The 19,415-nt window shown below is 36.0% G+C and overlaps 1 protein-coding gene across 1 annotated transcript in view; it reads right to left on the bottom strand.

Moving 5' to 3' along the window:
- Nucleotides 1-17,828, bottom strand: part of kitlg (KIT ligand) — a 45,461-nt gene extending 27,633 nt beyond the window's left edge. Inside the window, exon 1 of the mRNA XM_015372221.1 lies at nt 17,538-17,828. Within this exon, the coding sequence (XP_015227707.1) occupies nt 17,538-17,552 (15 nt within the window). The 5' untranslated portion in view covers nt 17,553-17,828. The remainder of the gene's footprint in view (nt 1-17,537) is intronic.
- Nucleotides 17,829-19,415: the final 1,587 nt, after the last annotated feature.

Below are 19,415 nucleotides of genomic sequence, written 5' to 3'. Positions count from 1 at the left end.
TAATCCATCACACATACTGACACAAATATAAAAACTACACAATGTGCATAAGGTTCAGGCTGAAATACCACATTAGAGTTACTGCCTGCAGTTACTCTGGTGAAGAAAAACATGCATTAATCAAGAAAATGCAATAAAAAATGCAAAACAAAAACAGATTGGGAAAATTTCTTCCAATAGTACCCTTAAAGCCATCCTCTTCATTCATCATACCCGCCCCTAATAAAACTGCAAACGTTATTACCACCAGATGAATAGAAAGAGGCTGGCTGAGATCAATCAGTTCTCCACGACAACATGCAAGCTGTCATTCATAACTCTCACTAATGAAATGATGTTAGAGATATTGCTCATTTAATCCAACGTGAAAACACCTGTTTTCTGTGTTTGCATTAGAGTATATTACTGTACTGACAAACAGGAAACAATGTGAGATGAAATCTTATTATGAGCTTTTGGAGGGAAGCTAGAAGGTTGCCTGCTATGTTCTAAAGAAATACCAAGGACCAGTATGTACCAAAAATAAATTTTTAACTTTCTTCTCAGGGATCTGGGGCAGTTTATTGTTTTTAATTCTATATACATATATATAAAGAAAAATTATATTGCCAGCAATGAAACCGGAAAAGAACAAATAAGGAACATGAAACCTTTAAGGAGCTCACAATCACAAAATGTACACATATAAAACATGCCTTGTTTGTGAATAAAAATGTAAAGATATATATATATATATATATATATATATATATATATATATATATATATATATATATATATATATATATATATATATATATATATATATATATATATAAACAAAAAGGTTTTCCATTATATAAATGTTTGCCTAAAATGATGTGTTTTTGGTGTTATTGTGGTTGTGATATTATCACTGTCCATTATAGGGCACTGCTTTTTATCCTTTTATTCGCAAGAGAAGTAATGCCACAGTGAAGGGAGGTATGCTAAAGCAGAAATATGAATCCATTGTGAGTCCGGTCAGGGATTATTTCCACTGTTTAATGGTGAGGATGCATAATGACCTTTCCGTGGTTCTATTTATAAATATAAATACTCCAAATGTTATACCCTTAATTTATACCCTAAATAATGCCCACTATTCTGCTTCACCATGCATCAAGGAGCAGCGTAACTATCTCTGCTGTGCTCCACATGAAAGAATGTGGGTATTACGCAAAAATTTGTAACATGATTAAAGAAGACATATTGGCAACAGGCATGGTAGATTGGGAAAGCTTTTGATTTAATGCACCTCATGGAGTCGAGTTTTAACATTTCCCTGAGAGCAAACAGAATAACCTTTTCAAAAGCCATAAGTACACTCACTCCCTCCAGATTGTTGGATTACAGTAAAAACAGAAAGCCATATCACAGTTAACATCCATTTAACTAAAACAGGGTTGCAAATAATGTGTCTTTGAATGATAGTATCTCTGTGCATTGGAAACCTTAAGTATTTCACATATTTCATTCATCATTTTCAATAACTTAATAGGTTCCAGTTTTGTTAAAACCTTTAAGTTCCATATTGTATTAGAACACATTTGTTGTTTATTCAGTCAATATCTATTACAGTTGGCAAAATAAATAATTAAAATATTATGATGTGCGTTTTGTTTTCTTAACAAAGCTTGATGAAAAAAACAAACAAACTAGTCCCTCGTACAAAGATCATCTTGAAACGAGAAAAAATATGTTTTTTATAAATTATTCATTAGTTGATCAAAAAGATCCAAAACATTTTTTTCTGATGTTCCAATCACTTCCATGCCCACCAGTGTATAAAATTAAGCACCTAGTTATGCAGACTGTTTTGACATTTGCGAAAACAATGGATAACTCCCCTTAAATTCCAGTGTGGAACTGTAACAGGAGGCCACCTGTGCAACAAATCCAACGGTTAAAATTTCCTAAATATTCCACAGTCAACTGTTCATTGCATAATAAGAAAATGAAAATTTTGGGGACCGACATCAACTCAGCAACAAAGCGGTATGCTATGTAAACTGACAGGGCTGGATCAGAGGATGCTGAACCTAATAGTGCGAAGAGGTTGCCAACTTTCTGCAGGGTCAGTCATTAGACACCTCAAACTTCTTGTGGCCTTCAGATAAGTTTAAGAACAGTGACCAGTGAGGTTCGTAGAATGGCTTTCCATGGTGGAGCAGCTGCATCCAAGTTGCAGATGCGTAAAGCATGCAGCCACTGCCCTCCAGAGAAGTGGGATGCATTTTCTGGAGTGTTGTACTGTATCACACTTTTCCATCTGAAGCTCTGAAAGATGAGTATGGATTTGGTGGTTGTCAAGAGAATGATGCTGTCTAACTGCAATGTGACACGTGTAAAGTTTGATGGAGGGATGGGATTATGGTGTGAGATTGTTTTTCAGGAGCTGGACTTGTTGAACAAACAATGAAATCGTGGAAGAAATGCTTCAACAAACCAAAACATTTTGAACATTTCCATGCACCCAACCATGTGGTAACAGTTTGGAAGTGGCCCCTTCCTCTTAAAACACGACTTTGCACAAGGGCACAAAGCAAAGTCCATAAATACATGAATGGCAGAGTCAAATGTGGATTTAAGTCCTGAGGAGTGGCGGCTGGCCTATAGAGGGTGCTAGGGCGCCGTCCCACCCACCCAATGATCCTAATTAAGACATATATATATATATTTATAATTTAATTTTAACTTAACATTTAAAATATTTCGAAAAATTTTAATATGTATTTTTTAGATGTTCAAGATACATATTAAATCTTTAATGACTACAAAAGCATCACTCCAGTTTTAGTCAAATTGGTGACTTATTTCTGCCCTAGGGCGCAAAAATCTTTGCCCATTGACTCTCGTTAAAAGTTGGACATGTGCAGTAGCTCCTCTGTAATGCAAAGGTATAGGAGAGCTGACATGCAGTGTATTTGCTCACCATCTCCTGCCACAGCGCATACTTTTTTCTGGACCTGGTTTAGCAAGAAGGATTGGCTATCAGCATATCGTGAGGCTAACACTTTAAACCTGCTTTCTCTGCCTCCTTTTTCAAATGTCAGGATCTGAGCCAGCATGGATAAAGAGGGGTAGGACTGATTTAAAGCACTTTTTAGAAAAGGCCAAACAATCTGGGATTCATGTGGAAAATAATATAATACAGTGTACTTTTTCTAGATGTTTATTAATTTGCATAGTTGCTCTTAAATAAACACATTCTCAGAAAGTTTTTATATATTAAAAAAATATAAAGCTGACTAATAGCTTCTCCATTACTAAACTGGTACATTATGTTTTTAGGTTTATGACACAATGTTGGACCATGCAAAACATAAAGTCTCAGAAGGTCAAGATATACGAACAAAAGTAAACATATGCATAAAATTATGTTTTGTGTTCATAATGTTTTATGTTGTTGGCATTCTAATATATATATAAACTGGTTTGATATCTTAGTACACGTTTGATTGGTTTTCAGTATACATCTATTTTGAATTTATAGGCCCCCTGGAGAAAATTCCACCAGCCGCCAGTGGTCCTGAGAGTCCTGACCTCAACCCAATAGAGCACCTCTTTGATGAGATTAGAGCAAGAATGTGTGTGTGTATATATGTATATGTATATATATCTATATATCTATATATAGATATATACATATATATCTATATATATATATAGCTTTAAAGCTTCAATCGCTGATGTATTTTTATTGAGCTTGGCTGACACAACAAACGTATCAAGACTGAACTTTGTTCCCATTCTTTTTTGCTGATTGAATGATAGCTGTGTAGCGCTTGTTTTTAAAGCTTTCCACAGATTATGTGTTAGCTATATCTTTCTTTTTTCTGGACTTCGACTCTAGCATTTTAACACGATTTTAACTGAACTGCTCTGTTGAATGTATGTTGTAACCTGTATGACTGTAACCTCCAAACTCCAGCCAGTCTTTGTGTATTTTGCTCCAGAGGTGATGGCAAATGGGATTTTTTTTTCTTTATTTCTTTCTGTTCTTATTCCTAAAAGACAAAATTTTCAGAGCACAGAGCTAGTTGTCCTGATAACAGATTCTCTCACAAGAGTTGTGGATCTCTGCAGCTCCTCCAAAGTTAACACAGACTTCTGACAAGCCAGCCAGTTTAAGTAGACAGCAATGACAAAGTAGCTTTTTATCGATGCCATGCTGTCTTCTGCATCCTTTGCTAATGCTGGATGATACATAATGTTCTCCTCTCTTAGCTGCAAAACTGCTAAATGTATACTACAATTGCTCATGGAATTTATATCCTGGTTAAATACAACATTTTTATGAAACAATATGGCTTCCTGCTGTTACAGTATTTGTTATTGTTTTCTTTTAGGCTTAGTTATGCTCAATTTGTGATTTAACTTAGCGGTGGTCTGTATATTTACCATAATGGCATCATGTGATCAGGAGTATGGCACTGCAAACATTGTACAGCAAACAAATAGAGAGCAAACTGAAGTGATGGAGGCGAATGAGTGAGGTACTCTCAGGGTACATGCAATGAAAAAAGTGTGCACATAAAAATGACTGATTCCAAGAGGGATAAAACTGGAGTTTTGCTGGGAAAGCAGTTTAGCTAGTTCAATAGAGCTGTAGCTAAAGCTCAAGGAGCATTCTGATTTTACTATAAAATTATTAAACATGTATTTGCTAATAGTATTACTAGTGTTAGCAATGCTTTTAAGCCCGACCCTCCGATCTGTCAGTCTTCCACAAGGCATTACTGCACAATCAAAACTTATTTAGTAGCTCCCTTGGTGGCCAAGATCTCTGGTATTTCAGCTGTACAGTCAGTAGATGCTGTCACGTCTGTTTATGTCAGCTCATCTCGCCCGATGCCGAGGTTCTATCTAGGCTCAAAAGGACGATCAAAACACTACCAGAACTGACGCTTAGAATATAGGGCTTGGTTTTATCATAGTACACTGAATTTGAGTCTTTTTGGTATGGCCATAAAATGTGATTATGTACCTTTTAAGATTACAGTTATGATGTAAGCCATATTGTTTGATAAAAATGTTGTAATTAATCATATAGATGTGTTAAGTTTAAGTTGTGTTAAGTTTAAGGGACATGAATACTTTTGCACATAATAGAATTTCTATTTAATCTTTTTTTCTGCATCATATAAACTAATTTAATTGTTATATGAGGTAAAAATACAAAGAAACCTTGAAACAGTACAGACTTTACAACTAGACCACATTGGAAACTATGTGGAAAGGAAACTTTTTCTTAAGGGTCTTAAAGGAATAGTACACCCAAAACATGATTAGCCTTCATTTTCTACTCACCCCCATGCTGAACAACACTCTGGAGTACTTTTTTGATATCTCAAATGCATCTGGAGATCTGGGAGGCTTCTTGCTGTCTGCTGACATTCAAATAATGGAGGTCTATGGTGCCCGAGGCAGAAAGGTCCACAAAAAACGTGTCAATATTCCTCCATACTGCTCGTCCAATGTATTCCAAGTGTCCTGAGTGGGTAGCATCCAGAATTTACTCGAAACGAAGTCATTTAGAATGTTTTTAGAGCATAAACATTAGTGTATAGGATTTCCTGAAAGCGTGCGCCTGCGCGTTCACGACGCTACAGAAGCCGGCAGACCAAACCAGATGAAAGTGCGCATTCAGCGTCTGCTCTGCCAATAATGCAAGCGTAGAAGAAGAAATGTGCCGTTTACCTGTGCAAAGAAAGAAACAACAAAAGAAAAATGTCTGAGGACTACAGTGTTGAGAAAGAGCATGAGTTCTTTGCTGAGCTGAATGCGCACTTTCGTCTGGTTTGGTCTGCCGCGGTTTCCGTAGCGTTGTGAACTCGCAGGCGCGCGCTTTTAGGAAATCCTATACATAGACCTGCATTATTTGAATGTCAGCAGACAGCAAGAAGCCTCCCAGATCTCCAGATGCATTTGAGATATCAAAAAAGTACTCCAGAGTGTTGTTCAGCATGGGGGTGAGTAGAAAATGAAGGCTAATCATGTTTTGGGTGTACTATTCCTTTAAGGAAGATATGCTGTATCTGACATCTCCCAAAACATGTGAACAGAAGATTTGTGCTCCTGCACATATGTTTTTTTTTCTTTCTTTATAGGGCTAGCCATTATCTAACTGATATAAATTATGGCTTTTTCAATGTACATGTTGACTTGAACTTTGAACACTATGACTGCGGTGACATTGTCCCCCCGGTCTCCAGCTGGAAATCTCATTGCAAGGCTGAATGAATATATATCACAGCGGGAGGATTATGATTAAACTTTTTGATGACAGTGTGCTCTGTTTTGTTTTCCTTGGAAAGGAAATGTGAAATTTTAGAATCCTTTTACAGTGCCTTTATATAGGCACATTAGTTACTGTGTCAATAAACAAAGGGATAGGGGAGATCTAATTAAAATACAGTAGGGTATTTTTGGAACAAGTTAGAGTTGTGAAATAGATTCTTATGATATGCACACCATAGATAAAATTCAAACATCTACCTTAAAATTTTTTCAGTTGAAATTCTATCTTCTTCGTGTCCTTAAGATCCTTAAGATTTTCTATTGCTTAGATTTTCTGATTCATGATGGTACCATTGGTTTATAATCACTGTCTAATGCTTGTTGCTTTTATATTATTAAATCAGCTGAAACGCTTTCAGTTTAATCAGACTGGAGGATTGTCTGCTTTTAAATAGATCTGCAACAGACATAAAGAGAAGGAAAAGAAAGGAAAAGATGTTGCATCCAATTAAAAAAACAAATAAAATAATTTTTCAGTCAGAGAGATTATGTCCTACAGGTTTATACCAGCTTTAACGTTTTGGAAATGCCTAACCGATCTTACTGTGTGATTAGATGGTTATTATAGTAAATGCTTTCAGATCTATCAAATGACTGCAGAAGAAAATGCTATAGCAAATTGCATATTTATGTTGGTGTTTTTATTAATGAGGGCTGTAAAACATCCACTGCAAATATTTGGTTCATACTTGAAAAGAAGACGTAGATATAGAGGTTTTAGATGGTTTATATTATAAAAATGCCTTATGACTTATTTTAAGTGCCAGATTTTGCATTTTTTTCCAGTTTTTCCTAATCCCAATTCGACTAATTTTTTCAAGTGAAAATACATTGCAGCATGGATTAATAATTTCACCTATTCTTAGTGCATTTTTTCCTCAGATTTAGCGCTTTAACCTTTTTTTAGACTCCTTTTTTTGCAGTGTGAAAGCTATCACTGCACTGCAAAAACAGATCTGACAAAAAAAAAATGTTGGTGCCATTAAACTTATTATTGGATAAAAATCACAGATGCAAAAAAACAATATAGAAAAACAATATATCTTTAATAGATAGATCCAACAAGACGTGAGCAGGTAAAAGTTTTTTTTTTTATGTATTTGTTTTTGTGTGCTATGGCTTTTTTTTTAAGTGCTGGAACATGTTACAGGGACACATTTAATGATGTGACATTGTAAAGATAAGAAGCAAAAGCAGTTGTTCTTATGAAGTGTACAAATGTAAAATTCAAGCTAGAGTAAACAGCCTTGTTACTAAAAGTAACAGGTATGTTACTAATAAAAATAACAGATATGTTCTTCTTTCCTAGTTTTAAAATTTAAATTAAAGAAAAAGCTGTTCTGGCCTCTGTTAGCCTCTGTACTGAAAACATACCATTAAATCATTTTTTACAATATACATTGACAGAAGGGATTGTAATGGATTGGTTCTTCGAATCAGTTTAATCGTTTACTTTTACAGTTAATTTCACAAATTATCTAGAAATGAAAGTGTGCACACTTCAGCTTTAAGTGTGTTAAAGGTATAGTGGAGGAAGTTCTTTTTCCCACTGGATCATCAAAATAAGTGGTCCTCCTAATTGTCAGTCGTTCTGGTGGTATGTTTATGTAAGGCCGTCCTAAGTGCTCGTCCCCATTTTCAATTAAATGTGGTGAGTCTGACATAGTAGAAAAATTGCAAATCTTCTCTTGAAAAGTAAGCTTCTAACAGCAACTTTTAAACAGAGCGTGCACGAGGAGAAATGGGCTGACGTTCCCTCTCAGGAGCGGGTACAGGGTTGTACATGAGAGAGGGTGGGTCTTTTCAAAAATCCGCAGAAATCCTCCACTATACATTTAAAATAGGATTACAGCTAACAGTTAACCCCTAATCCTTCTAGATCAGGTGGTCAAAGTGGGGGTCAGGAACCCCCGGTGGGTTTGACTAGACAATTTTTAGGTATTTTAGGCATTTTTAATTTTTTTGTACTAATAACAGATAATGTATGCAGATATTGCAGTGTAACTGAAGGGGGTGTGATAAAACATTTATTTGAAGAAATGACCCAATTTGAGAGTTAAACAGCAAAACCTAGAATAATTACAATTCATCAATTTAAAGTATAGTCTAGTTCATTTTATATATTTAATTTAGTGCAGTTGGGTTTTCTTTGCTCAACCTTTGAGAAAGTCGGAAGAGAGATTAGAGGGTGATGGCGCAAAAAACTTGAAAGAGAACTCAGCAAGAAATGTTTGGTGCATTCATCACCCATGTCTTAAGATCACTTCATTCTATTTGCTATCTACTAGTAATGTTCAGTCTGATTTTTATTAATTTATTATTTTATCTTTAATTTAATTATTAATTTTTATTAATTTATTTATTATTTTTTGAGATCTATAAAGGGCTAAATATATCAGGAAATTAATAAATATATCATGGAATACATAAATGTAACATTCATTAATTATGATTTCCAATATATGATTCCAATATTAAATATACCATAACATTTTAAAATGTAATTAAATGTTATTTTAAAATACATTTATTTAAAAATCAATACAATAAATTCACTTTATATGCATAAATATTATAGAGTAAAGTAAATACATGTAGTTTTAGTGAGTATTCAGTCTCTTGCATTGTACTAGAGTCTGCAACCTTAGCTATGTGGCTCACTTAGTAGAATAAACATTGCTCTATTACCCTATTTTTCTATTTCTCTTTTTTATTGCAATAAAAAAATAAAAAATAAATTTGGCCTAGAACCGCCACTTGGTCCTACAGCAATATGCACATTTGGGTGTAATAATTAGTCATGTGTTTTTTACTCTCCATAACTGACATAGATGTCGCTTTAAAATGTTGTAAATCTAAGTCCACTTTCATTTGCCACGCAGTTTATCAGGTTTACGCAATGTAAACCAGAAAAAAGAGAAATGCATACTTTTCTTTAAAGCCTTTTTCCATTTTGGTCCTGAAGGCAAACTGATCATGTGGAAACTGCAACTTATTTGTAGCTCAAAAAGGCAGCATACAGTCTGATTCAGTAGAGTGAAAAGTGTGGAGAGTATTCACACAGGATGAGTCTTAGCTTGTACTATATCTAGCGGTCTTCAATGTTGTTTGAGCCTCTGTTTATCACATCTCTTCAGGCAGTTTGTCAATTTCCCAAAGCTGAGACCCCTGAATGGATCCTTGACCAAATATATACAAACAAGCATAGTATGTACTCTGTGATGTTTAAATAAGATTATTCAGTTTTTTTTAGAAGCGAGGGGATAAATCATGCATTCCTTTCCAGCGCTATCATCAGCATCATTCAATAACGTGCTTTCACAAAATCTTAGCTGCCCTTTAATTCCTAACACATCGTTTGAAGTAGAAAGAATTGAGCCTCGGGGGATATTAGCACCACCTGAGTCAATCATCAGATTTTCTTTCTTCATTATATCCAGATTTCACATTATGTTCACAAGACACAGTGCTGGAATTTGAAATGTCCCTTTCCCCACCAAATTCCAATTTTTTTTATATATTTTATTAAGTAACCAAGGTTCCTGTTTTGTGTTTTCGGTTTATTTAGCCAGTATTTAATACAGCCGACACAATAAATTGTTAAAATAAAAAACAGCCTACTATGTTTTTTCTAATTCAAAATATTTTAAAAGATCTATAGCAATTCATGTTATGTAGAGATGCTGATACAAGAGAAAACAGGTTTTAAAATAATTAGCCACTGAAATTTGCTTATCCTCGTGGAGCTGGAGTTGAAGATTGCACCGAACAGCTGCTTCATTTAGACAATGCAGAAAAGCACTGTAAGGATCATGTTCTTTGGTTTCCAATTGCATTCAACACGATTCAGCCTGACTTACTTTGTGAGAAACTCCAGAGGACTCAGGTGAACGCATCACCAATTGACTGGATCAAAGACTACCTGATAAACAGTTTGTTTGACTGAATGTCAACTGTCTAATCAAGTAGTCAGCAGTACAGGAGCATTACAGTGGACAGTACTCTCACCATTCCTTTTTACACTTTACACCTCTGACTTCTCACTCAGATGACCCTGTAGTCCTTGTTTGTACTCACCTGCTTGTTTGTTCAAAAATAAGCAAGCAGGTGAGTACAGGGAGCTGGTGAACTGTTTTGTGGCATGGTGTGGAAACAACCATCTGATCCTGAATGTGAACAAAGCAAGGGAAATGATAGTAGATTTCAGAAGAAACAGGCACAAGTTGAATCCTATTAAAACCATGGGAGAAGAAGTGGACGTGGTGTAACACCAAGGTATAAATACGCTGTCAGAGCTAATTATTTAAAAATGCTGTACAAGCTAATAAAGAAGGCTGGCTCTGTTATAGGAATTCATCTAAAAAGGAAACAATTTCACCAAGAAGAAAGTAAAGAACATAATGCACAACAGTGAGCATCATCTTCAGAAGATTTTTAAATAACAACAGTGTCTTCAGTCGGAGGTATCTCTAGATCCTGTGCAAGATTGACCGCTACAGAAGCCTACAGCTATTAAAACCTACAAGTGGTTAAAAAAAAAAATGAGTTACTACAGCATTTCCTTTCCCTTTGGGAGTAATAAAGTATGTTTGAATTGAATCTGAATTTTAAAAATAAAACAGCCCTTATTAGCAAACCACCAACAGCAACAAACTTACTAAAAAAAATCAATATGCTATGAACAAATGTACTGATGGTGAGAAAAACAAAATGGTACAACTGGAAATAATTTTCCAACGCTAAAACATGTATCTATAACAACAAAAGTTTGCCGTTTCTATAATGCTTACAGGAAAGAATCACCTGAGGAAGAAGAACGAAGAAGGGTAATTGGAAAAAAACAGGTTCAGGTAAAGTTTTTTAAAAATTGATCTGTTTTGCTTGAGTAATAAATTATCCTGCCTAATGAGCAAACAGTTTGAGTAAAAAGTCTTGTTCTCAGTTTGAAAAAAAAAAAAATTAAAAGGCATCTATACATCAATGTTTGCTTGTCATCCCTAAAGATTTTGGGAAACAGGTCACCATCATCTTTAACCATCAAATGAAAGGCAATTCCTAATCCTTTCAGTCTATTAAACATCACAGAAAAGCTTAAGGAGTTTACAGCTCTTTCTAAACTCACAGTGACTATTAGACCAACCCCTCCTTTATTTGCTTCAAAACAAAAGTGAATTAAGATCAAATATTTTGATTGAGAAACTATGAGCTACACTTTAATGTTCCACAGTAATCATGTTTGACAATTGTTTCTACAGTCAATTACATCAGGGGAAAATTAAAAACATACAGGTATGGGAATAAAGTATTTGAGTATTGGTATATTTTGGTATATTTTAGGATGTTTTTAGAACAAGAAATGGTATGGAAGTGGTATATTCCTTCTTTCCAAGGCTATATAAATATATGACAATTTATAATTAGGCATTTAAACTAGAACATTGTGGAATGACAACTCAACTGCTCGCATGTGTAGAACTCTTCCTATAATCACTTGGAGTGGAAGCATGGGCCAACCATAGATATATGATATGGTACCAACAAGATCCGCACACCGGACTTGCCCACAAGTACTCCAGCAACCGAGTGCAGCAATGGAGCAGGGGAGTTCTACGCGTGTGGGCAGATGAGAGGAGTTCTCGCGCTCTTGCACTGATTGTCATTTGCGCTTTCCTGGGTTATCGTTCCGCAAATGCAGGTTGATAATTATGCCAGAGTTTACCACCATAAAATAGGCCAAGAAAATATTTTTGGCATACAACACAATCTTGTGACTGAGTTTGTAAGGCCAATGGAGAGATTCTTGACCAAAAAAATTTTCTAGCTTATGTTTGTATATTAATCCTTTCTCATTGCCAGCTTTGTTTCTTTTATATTTTACTTAAACACAATGTTGTTTGATCTTTTACACACTGGATCAATCTGAATACATTCAATTGGGAAACACACTTAAGCCAAGAAAGAAGTGTGGTTGCCATAACAAGTGCAATTCAAATAGTTCTGGAAGTAAGGACGTGCCAGAGCAGTTAGCATAGGGTCCCCCTGCATCCCTCGGTGTAGCTACTGTAGCAGCCATATGATTGCCTAATAACTTTTACATGACAGACATTCTAGACACAGCCTACCACACTTTTTAGAGTAATGTACTCAAACCAAGCCAAATAACATATACCAGAGGCTATACCAATCTGCTCCTAAGAGTCATTGGTGCTGGTGAAAGAGAGTGAGTATCAAATCAAATCAAAGTTTGTACAGTAGTGCCTCATCTCCACAGCGACCAGTTGGCTTAATTTGCTATGACTTGGAATTATCAGGAATTAATAGGTAACCAGCCTTTCATGTTCGGCTATTTGCTAATTTGCCAACTGCTCTACAATAATGTCTCCTCCTCTCTTTGTTCGAGTAGATAAGAGGCTATGGTAAGTAATGAATATAACTGAGTGAAACATGGTTGTTAAACAGAGCTAATAGTTATAGCAGAAGCAGATCCCTTCTTGCATTCAAAAACACCAAGATTTAAATGAGCCCTTCCACCACACTTGCTGCACTCTGTGTTTAATTGGCTGGAAAAATTCTTCAAACTGTTCTTTTTCTCATAAAGATCGATTGCGATAAACTGAAGGAGCGTCAAACACAATTTTTTTGAGGTCATGAATACTGCAGGCCTTTGTTAGACTTCCTGTTAACTGACCACACCAAAAGCACCAAAAAGATTTTGGAACTCCTGAAAAACCATGAATTTAATCAGCTGCTGTTCTTTAACCCTTAAAAGGGTCTAACCTGTCATATAAAACTGACAGTAACCCTGATGTAGCAGCATGAGGCTGCAACTCTGAAGGCAACGCAGACAATGAGCATAGGACAGGACAGCATGATATATAAAAAAGGTACAATGGTACTTAAAATCTGGATAAAAAATTTTGGTGAATATTTTTTCCAGTAAAAAATAACAAACAATGCATATAAATATATACTTATTAGATCAAAAACCCACATTACACAGTAAGAATAAAGGCCACTTTTCAGTTTTCATTAAAAGCTGTCAGATTTTTTCATGCTTTTTTAAATTTGTATCAAAATAACCGAGGCCTGAAACTCTGGCACAGTCCTTTGGGTGCTAGATATCATCATGTAGGCAGAAGGCTCTGGGGTGCAGAAGGATGCTTAGCTACGAATAATAAACTGATAATTGTCTACATTCTAAAATTAAAGTGAAAAGTATCCTTGAAATCAAGCTGTTATCTCCACAAAACATAGAATACAAGACTTTCAAAGAAACCAAAGTTAGACTCCACTTTAAAAGATAAAAGACAGACTTTGCTTCCAGTTGGAAGGTTGATACACAATTAAGTTGCATAGATGGAGTTAACCAGACACAGACTGACAAACACAGGGAATAAATGCCACATGAGTAATGAGAACTATCTGAGATGCAGCTCTGAGAGATGAACACTTCTTTAACGTGACCTCTTTTATTGTGGTTTCATAACAAGAGAACAATAGTAATTGCCGGAGTGCCGAGGTCATTTATTGGCTTCAGACCTGGCTCCAAGATCATAAATCATCTTTGATGTTTACTGAGATAATTAACCAGGAATGTGGAAGGAGTATGACTTGCAGAGTGCAAGAGTACAGCTAAAACACTAGATATTGGAACCCTCGGCCCAAACACTATCTTCCTGTGCTGTTTCCTGCTGTTATTCTAATCTCATTAGCAAGCTGACTAATTCATTCACATATGATTAGCAGTATATGTAATTCAAACACAGAAGTGTTGTTGATATTGCGCCCACCTTCTGTGTTTCTGGAAAAGTGTGATTTAATAAATGTAATGATGCAGTGCTCCATGTCTCTCCTTTTGTGTCCCTCATGGCCTTTTGATCTGCACATAAGAAGCAAACATTTTTCTTTCCTGCAGGGCAGTATAAAGTTGTGTTTTCTTAAGAGGTTCTGATGTTATGTGTTGGTTCTCAGCATGCCAGGGCGACATGTATAAAGGAGGAGTAAAGTGAGCCTACATTGCATGAGCACTAGATCTGATGACCTACTGCTTTGGAGGCGGACTCCTCTTTCAGGCCATTTGTGCTTTTAAATAACTCCTTTGCAAAATCTTCCAATGTCTTAACCTGTTTAAGGTGGGGTTTAAAATAAAAACAGAATTTAGTTGTGAAATTTAGTGTAACAGCTTGCATCTATAACACAGCAACAATAATATTTAACCAAAAACACGTAAAAAAATTAGTAAAAGATAATTAAACATAAGTTTGGAAGATAGAATTAGTTATCATTACTTGTATCATCTTATCTGACAAACAACTCTTTTAAAATTGTGATTAATAATATATAGGATCTACATTTACATGGTGTGCCACAGGGTTCCCTTCTTGCCCCCTACTTTTCCCACTTACATAGTACCACTGAGTTAGTATAACATGATGTCTTTTCAATGTTACAAAGATGATCCTCAGATATACCTGCCTTTAAAACCAGATAATAGTTACATTTAATACTTCCTACCCAATAGTATGTTTGCAGAAGATAAGTGATAAACCAAAACGTGATGGTGTCATATAAACAAAAGACTAAATATTAGCGATTTCCCAAGATAATTTCAACATTTCTATAATGATACTGATGTTGTACCTGCAAGTGCTGGCTAACACCAATATTGACCAGTTACAATATCAAAACAGATCCTGAAAATTGTAGGAGTTCTCATGGGTATGTTAGTTTTTTGTTTTGTTTTTTTTCAAATAAAAATAACAAAACGTTGATGTCAACTTCTCACATACAATAGAACCAGCAGAGACAACTATATGAACAGCTGTGCTAAATCCATCTCTAAGAGATTTCCCTTTATTAACAAAAAGGAGATACATGTTTCAAAAATAATGAGGCATCAAACAAATGTTGTAAGTGGATTTAAAACAGAACATATTAAATGAGACTGAGGGCAGTGATTGCTTTTAATTATATCAGATACAAATTGGATGTCAGCTTCTATAGCAGATCCCTGTTTCTTACACAGAGCAGAGAAACCTGTACTCTGTCTTTCATCCAATGTTGTAAAGCCCTTTGGCTTTGTCTCCTGAGCTCAAATGTGGAATTACTGTGTAATTTGATCGATTACAATAAAGTTCATGAGTTTTTAAGAAGCGCAATACAAATACAATGTATTATTATTTATATTATTATCATGAAATCATACAATGCAAGAGAGTTCATAATAAAAGAATGAATTCAGACTGCACTTCATATTCCCGTTAATAGCTATAAATGAAACTGTCAAAAACAATTCTAAATATATCTTTATTTATATTTAGTTTTAGAAGTACTAAGCAGAGAATCACAAACCCATAAAAGGAACAAAACCGTTCACCGGTGATAGAGATGAGGATTCATCCTGCTGAGCAAAAATTCAAACAAGATGCAGAAATAATCTGAGACTTTAAAGTCTGAGCTACTTAAAAATACCAAGTTTCACAATTATATTTTTGTGCTTTTTCATTTTTTTTTTTTTTTTTTTTAAGAAATCGACTGAGCATGTCAGACACAAAAAGAGAAAGGGATTTTACAAGCATGGCTACATGCACCTAATTGGATTTATTTACATTAGACCAGTGAAAAACAATCAGCAATGATTAATTTTATCATAATTTATAATTCCAGCATGTCATTAATCTTTTCTGATAATTTTTGTTTATTTCTTTCTATCTCAAAGCTCCGTTGAAAGACGCGTTGCCTTTGTAACCCTATCACACACCCCTACCAAAAAAAGAAGAAGAAAAAAAATAGAGATAAAACAAATCCCAATACAGCAGGCGTCGGGAAACAAGCGCCCCCTAGTGGTCTTGTGTGGAGGCCTAGACGTGCTCCTGGACAGATGTAGGCATTCCCCATGCCAGAGGTGTTCATATACTCTAAATACTTGAGCTTAAATTGATACACAATTTTTGCATATTTCTCTCTCTGTATATTTATATATTAAATGTCTCTGTTCAAGCTGTAGCCCTCTCACAACTCAATATTGTCTAAACTCATTAGGACTCATAAAAGCAGAGCTGCTTATAACACCCAGATACTGAGATGCCCACCCAGTCCTAAGACTTCAAACGCTTCTCTTTCTACCCTTTCTGCATGCACACCATCACGTACACTGCTCTGGTTGATACTACATCCACATTAACACGGCTTATGTTCTTTTAATGTTAAAATCTCATTAAGAGATTTTGAACACAAACAGCGCAAAAAAAAAAAAAAAAAATGTGCGTACGGATTGCAAGCCACTTGGAAAGTTAACCTCAGATGCCTTCTAGTGCGCTTTTTTGACTATATTACTCTAACAGTGTTGAGGCCGTCATGTTGCCCATTAGAGCAGGGGACGCAGTGAAATTTACGCAATTAGGCTCTTCAGAAGGTTTAAAGAGTTGAAAACAAGACGCAGATAAAACGTTTTTTTTTATGGGGGGAGGGGGGTTATATGCAATATAAAATATATTTATCTTTTAAAATCCTTCTGAAATAACAGTACAAGTTAGAAAATGTTGAAGTCAGGCTCAAAGATTAAAGTGTCACTGCTTGGCCCGGCTGTCAACCTAAGATGGCCCTGGCGAACTCATCCAACCCCTGCTTACAGAAGCGAAGGGGCAGCGTGAAAGAAAGGATCCACATAGTTTCAAACCTTTGCATCGTTGTGTTTTTACCTGGGGGTTAGGAGGATTGCATAATCTATATGCAGGAAAATACAAATCAATGGCACTGCCGATGTGCGCGTTTTGGGAGCAGAATACTTGTCAGCGGCGATCCGGGACGCACAATGAACCGATCGAAAAATCTAACATAATCAGTGATAAATCTGCAGGGATATGCTTTTCTTTTCTTTTCTTTTCTTTCTTTCTTTCTTTTTTTTTTTTTAGATAAACGTGGTGAAAATAAAAAAAAAGGTGGGTTTGCCTCAATACTTCCACATGGCAGCCAAGTAGCCTTAATTAGACTATTTCTAAAGTCAATCAAGAAGGTTTAATGCTTTCCTTGACTTTATGATCACTCAGAGTTAACCAGCTTGCTCTGATATCAGTGATCTGTTAGAAAAAGTGCTGAAGTTAAGAGTCAGTAGGAGCAGCAGAAAGGCGTCCCGCTGTATCCGCAGCTCTGACAGCTTATTTCCTCATAACCCGCCCCCCCAAAACAACCAACCCTGGAATAAAACTGGCACTTACTTTTGACTTCTTCATATGGAATGGCAGGAGTAAATCCGGTGTGTGCGAAAGCCTATTTTATTTTACTTCTACGGTGAGGGAAGGGGTTTTCATCATCCTTTGTGCACATATCCAATGCCTAAGTCCACGGTATCCAAGCAGAGGAGAAAATATATATATATCAGAGGAGAGTGGCAGCGAGGAAAACGGACAAGAAATCTAATCTAATTCAATCGTTGCACCCTGTTTCAGTCAGAAGCATGCACAGCCTGTTCTCTCTTGGCTACGGCATAGATCCAGACACTGAGCGGAGCAGCGCGCAACAGCGGGGAAGAGGGAGGGAGTTAAGTCTTTATGATGCGTAAAATGCAACCAAAGAGCCGCCCTCTGACGAGCTGCTTTCACATCAATCTCACTGCTGCGAGTGTAAACAGATGGCAGAGGGAGGAACAGGTTGCTCACGGTTCCTGAAGTCTGGATTTTACAGGTGGGGATGAGAAAGGCCAGAGTGAAGCGCTGCTTTCCAAAGAACCGGAGGTGGTATAAGCCAGATGACCACTTTATTGTTCATGAATGATTCAGTATGAGTCAAACTGTGTCATTTAGGATTTTATATCAATAATAAAATGCATCAACATTGTTACTCATTTAACCAAATGGGAGCCGCATGTCTTATTAACGGCGTTTATGAGTAGTTAGATAACCTTTTGGTAATGCTTATACAGGCTCAGAAATTCAGTCTAGAAGCTAGGCCTATATAAAATTTTGTCATTTTAAATTTTCTCCTCCAAACAGGTTAAGCAAAACATGGGCGGCAAGCATACCCATGGTAAATTTAGTGGAAGGAAGAAGTGATTTATGTGTAAGAATAGAGCTCTGTGTGCATGTGCACCCTGTGGTAAACTGGTCCCAGTCTGACCCTTTGGCTCTGATGCAACAGGAATCTGTAGATCTTCATACAGGTAAATCAGGCAGACGTTCCTCGCTTGGTCAACCAGCCTGTGAGGAAATGCCCCTCTGGCCACCCCTCTGGCTGTGACCCTGAATTCAATACTTTCACATGAAGAAAAATATAGTGGTCTTGGGGCCAGATTGACACACAGATGAGGATCAGCGTAACACTTTGAGAGATAAACCTCTCTTTGGAGAACAGTCTGATAGTGATGAGAAACAAAGATGACTTCATTTACTCACTGACCCCTGAAGATGATACCACAGGATGGTCTGCCCCCTTCCTGTGACTGTTGCATCTGCAGAGATGATCTTTTTCTAGCTCAGATTACAAGGAAAGCTGGAAAGCCAAAGTTATTTGGAGTGAGATAAGCATTAAGGAGGCTCCATGGTAGTGCAGTTTTTCGCTCTTTTCCCATGCAGCAAGAAGGTTCTTGGTTAAAGACCCGGACTGGGGTCTTTCTACATGCATGGGTTCACTCCAACAGTCCAAAAACATGACTGTTTTTCAAATTGTCCTTAGGTGTGAGTGTCCATGAATTTGTGGTTGTAACAATTCGGGAGAAGACAGATGGATAAGCATCTAGGAAAAACAGTGAAGCATAAAAAAAGTCAAACATTTATTTTTCAAATAGAAATTTTGCCAATTCTTACATACATTTACTTTATATACTATAAAACTATTTATATTTACTGTCTATAGTTAGAAAAAAACTTTAGACTCCTTTTAATTTTCTACCTGGTTTCAGGGATTTGTTTTCTCCCCATTATTTAAGAACATGATTGATTTAATTAGATTTGTTTTTGTGCAATTTAAATAATTATATATATTTTTTTATTTATCAGTTATGTTTGTAATTGTTCTTCAACTACACAGTTGAAACAAAAAAGTACAAACCACGTAACACTTTTACTTAAATAAACTGTATATTAGTTAATTCTATTAGA

This window comes from Cyprinodon variegatus, unplaced genomic scaffold, assembly GCF_000732505.1.
Source record: "Cyprinodon variegatus isolate N-32 unplaced genomic scaffold, C_variegatus-1.0 Scaffold70, whole genome shotgun sequence".
Classification (NCBI taxonomy): domain Eukaryota; kingdom Metazoa; phylum Chordata; class Actinopteri; order Cyprinodontiformes; family Cyprinodontidae; genus Cyprinodon; species Cyprinodon variegatus.
Note: the sequence above shows the minus strand (reverse complement) of the source record. Positions and strands in the feature narration are given on the sequence as shown.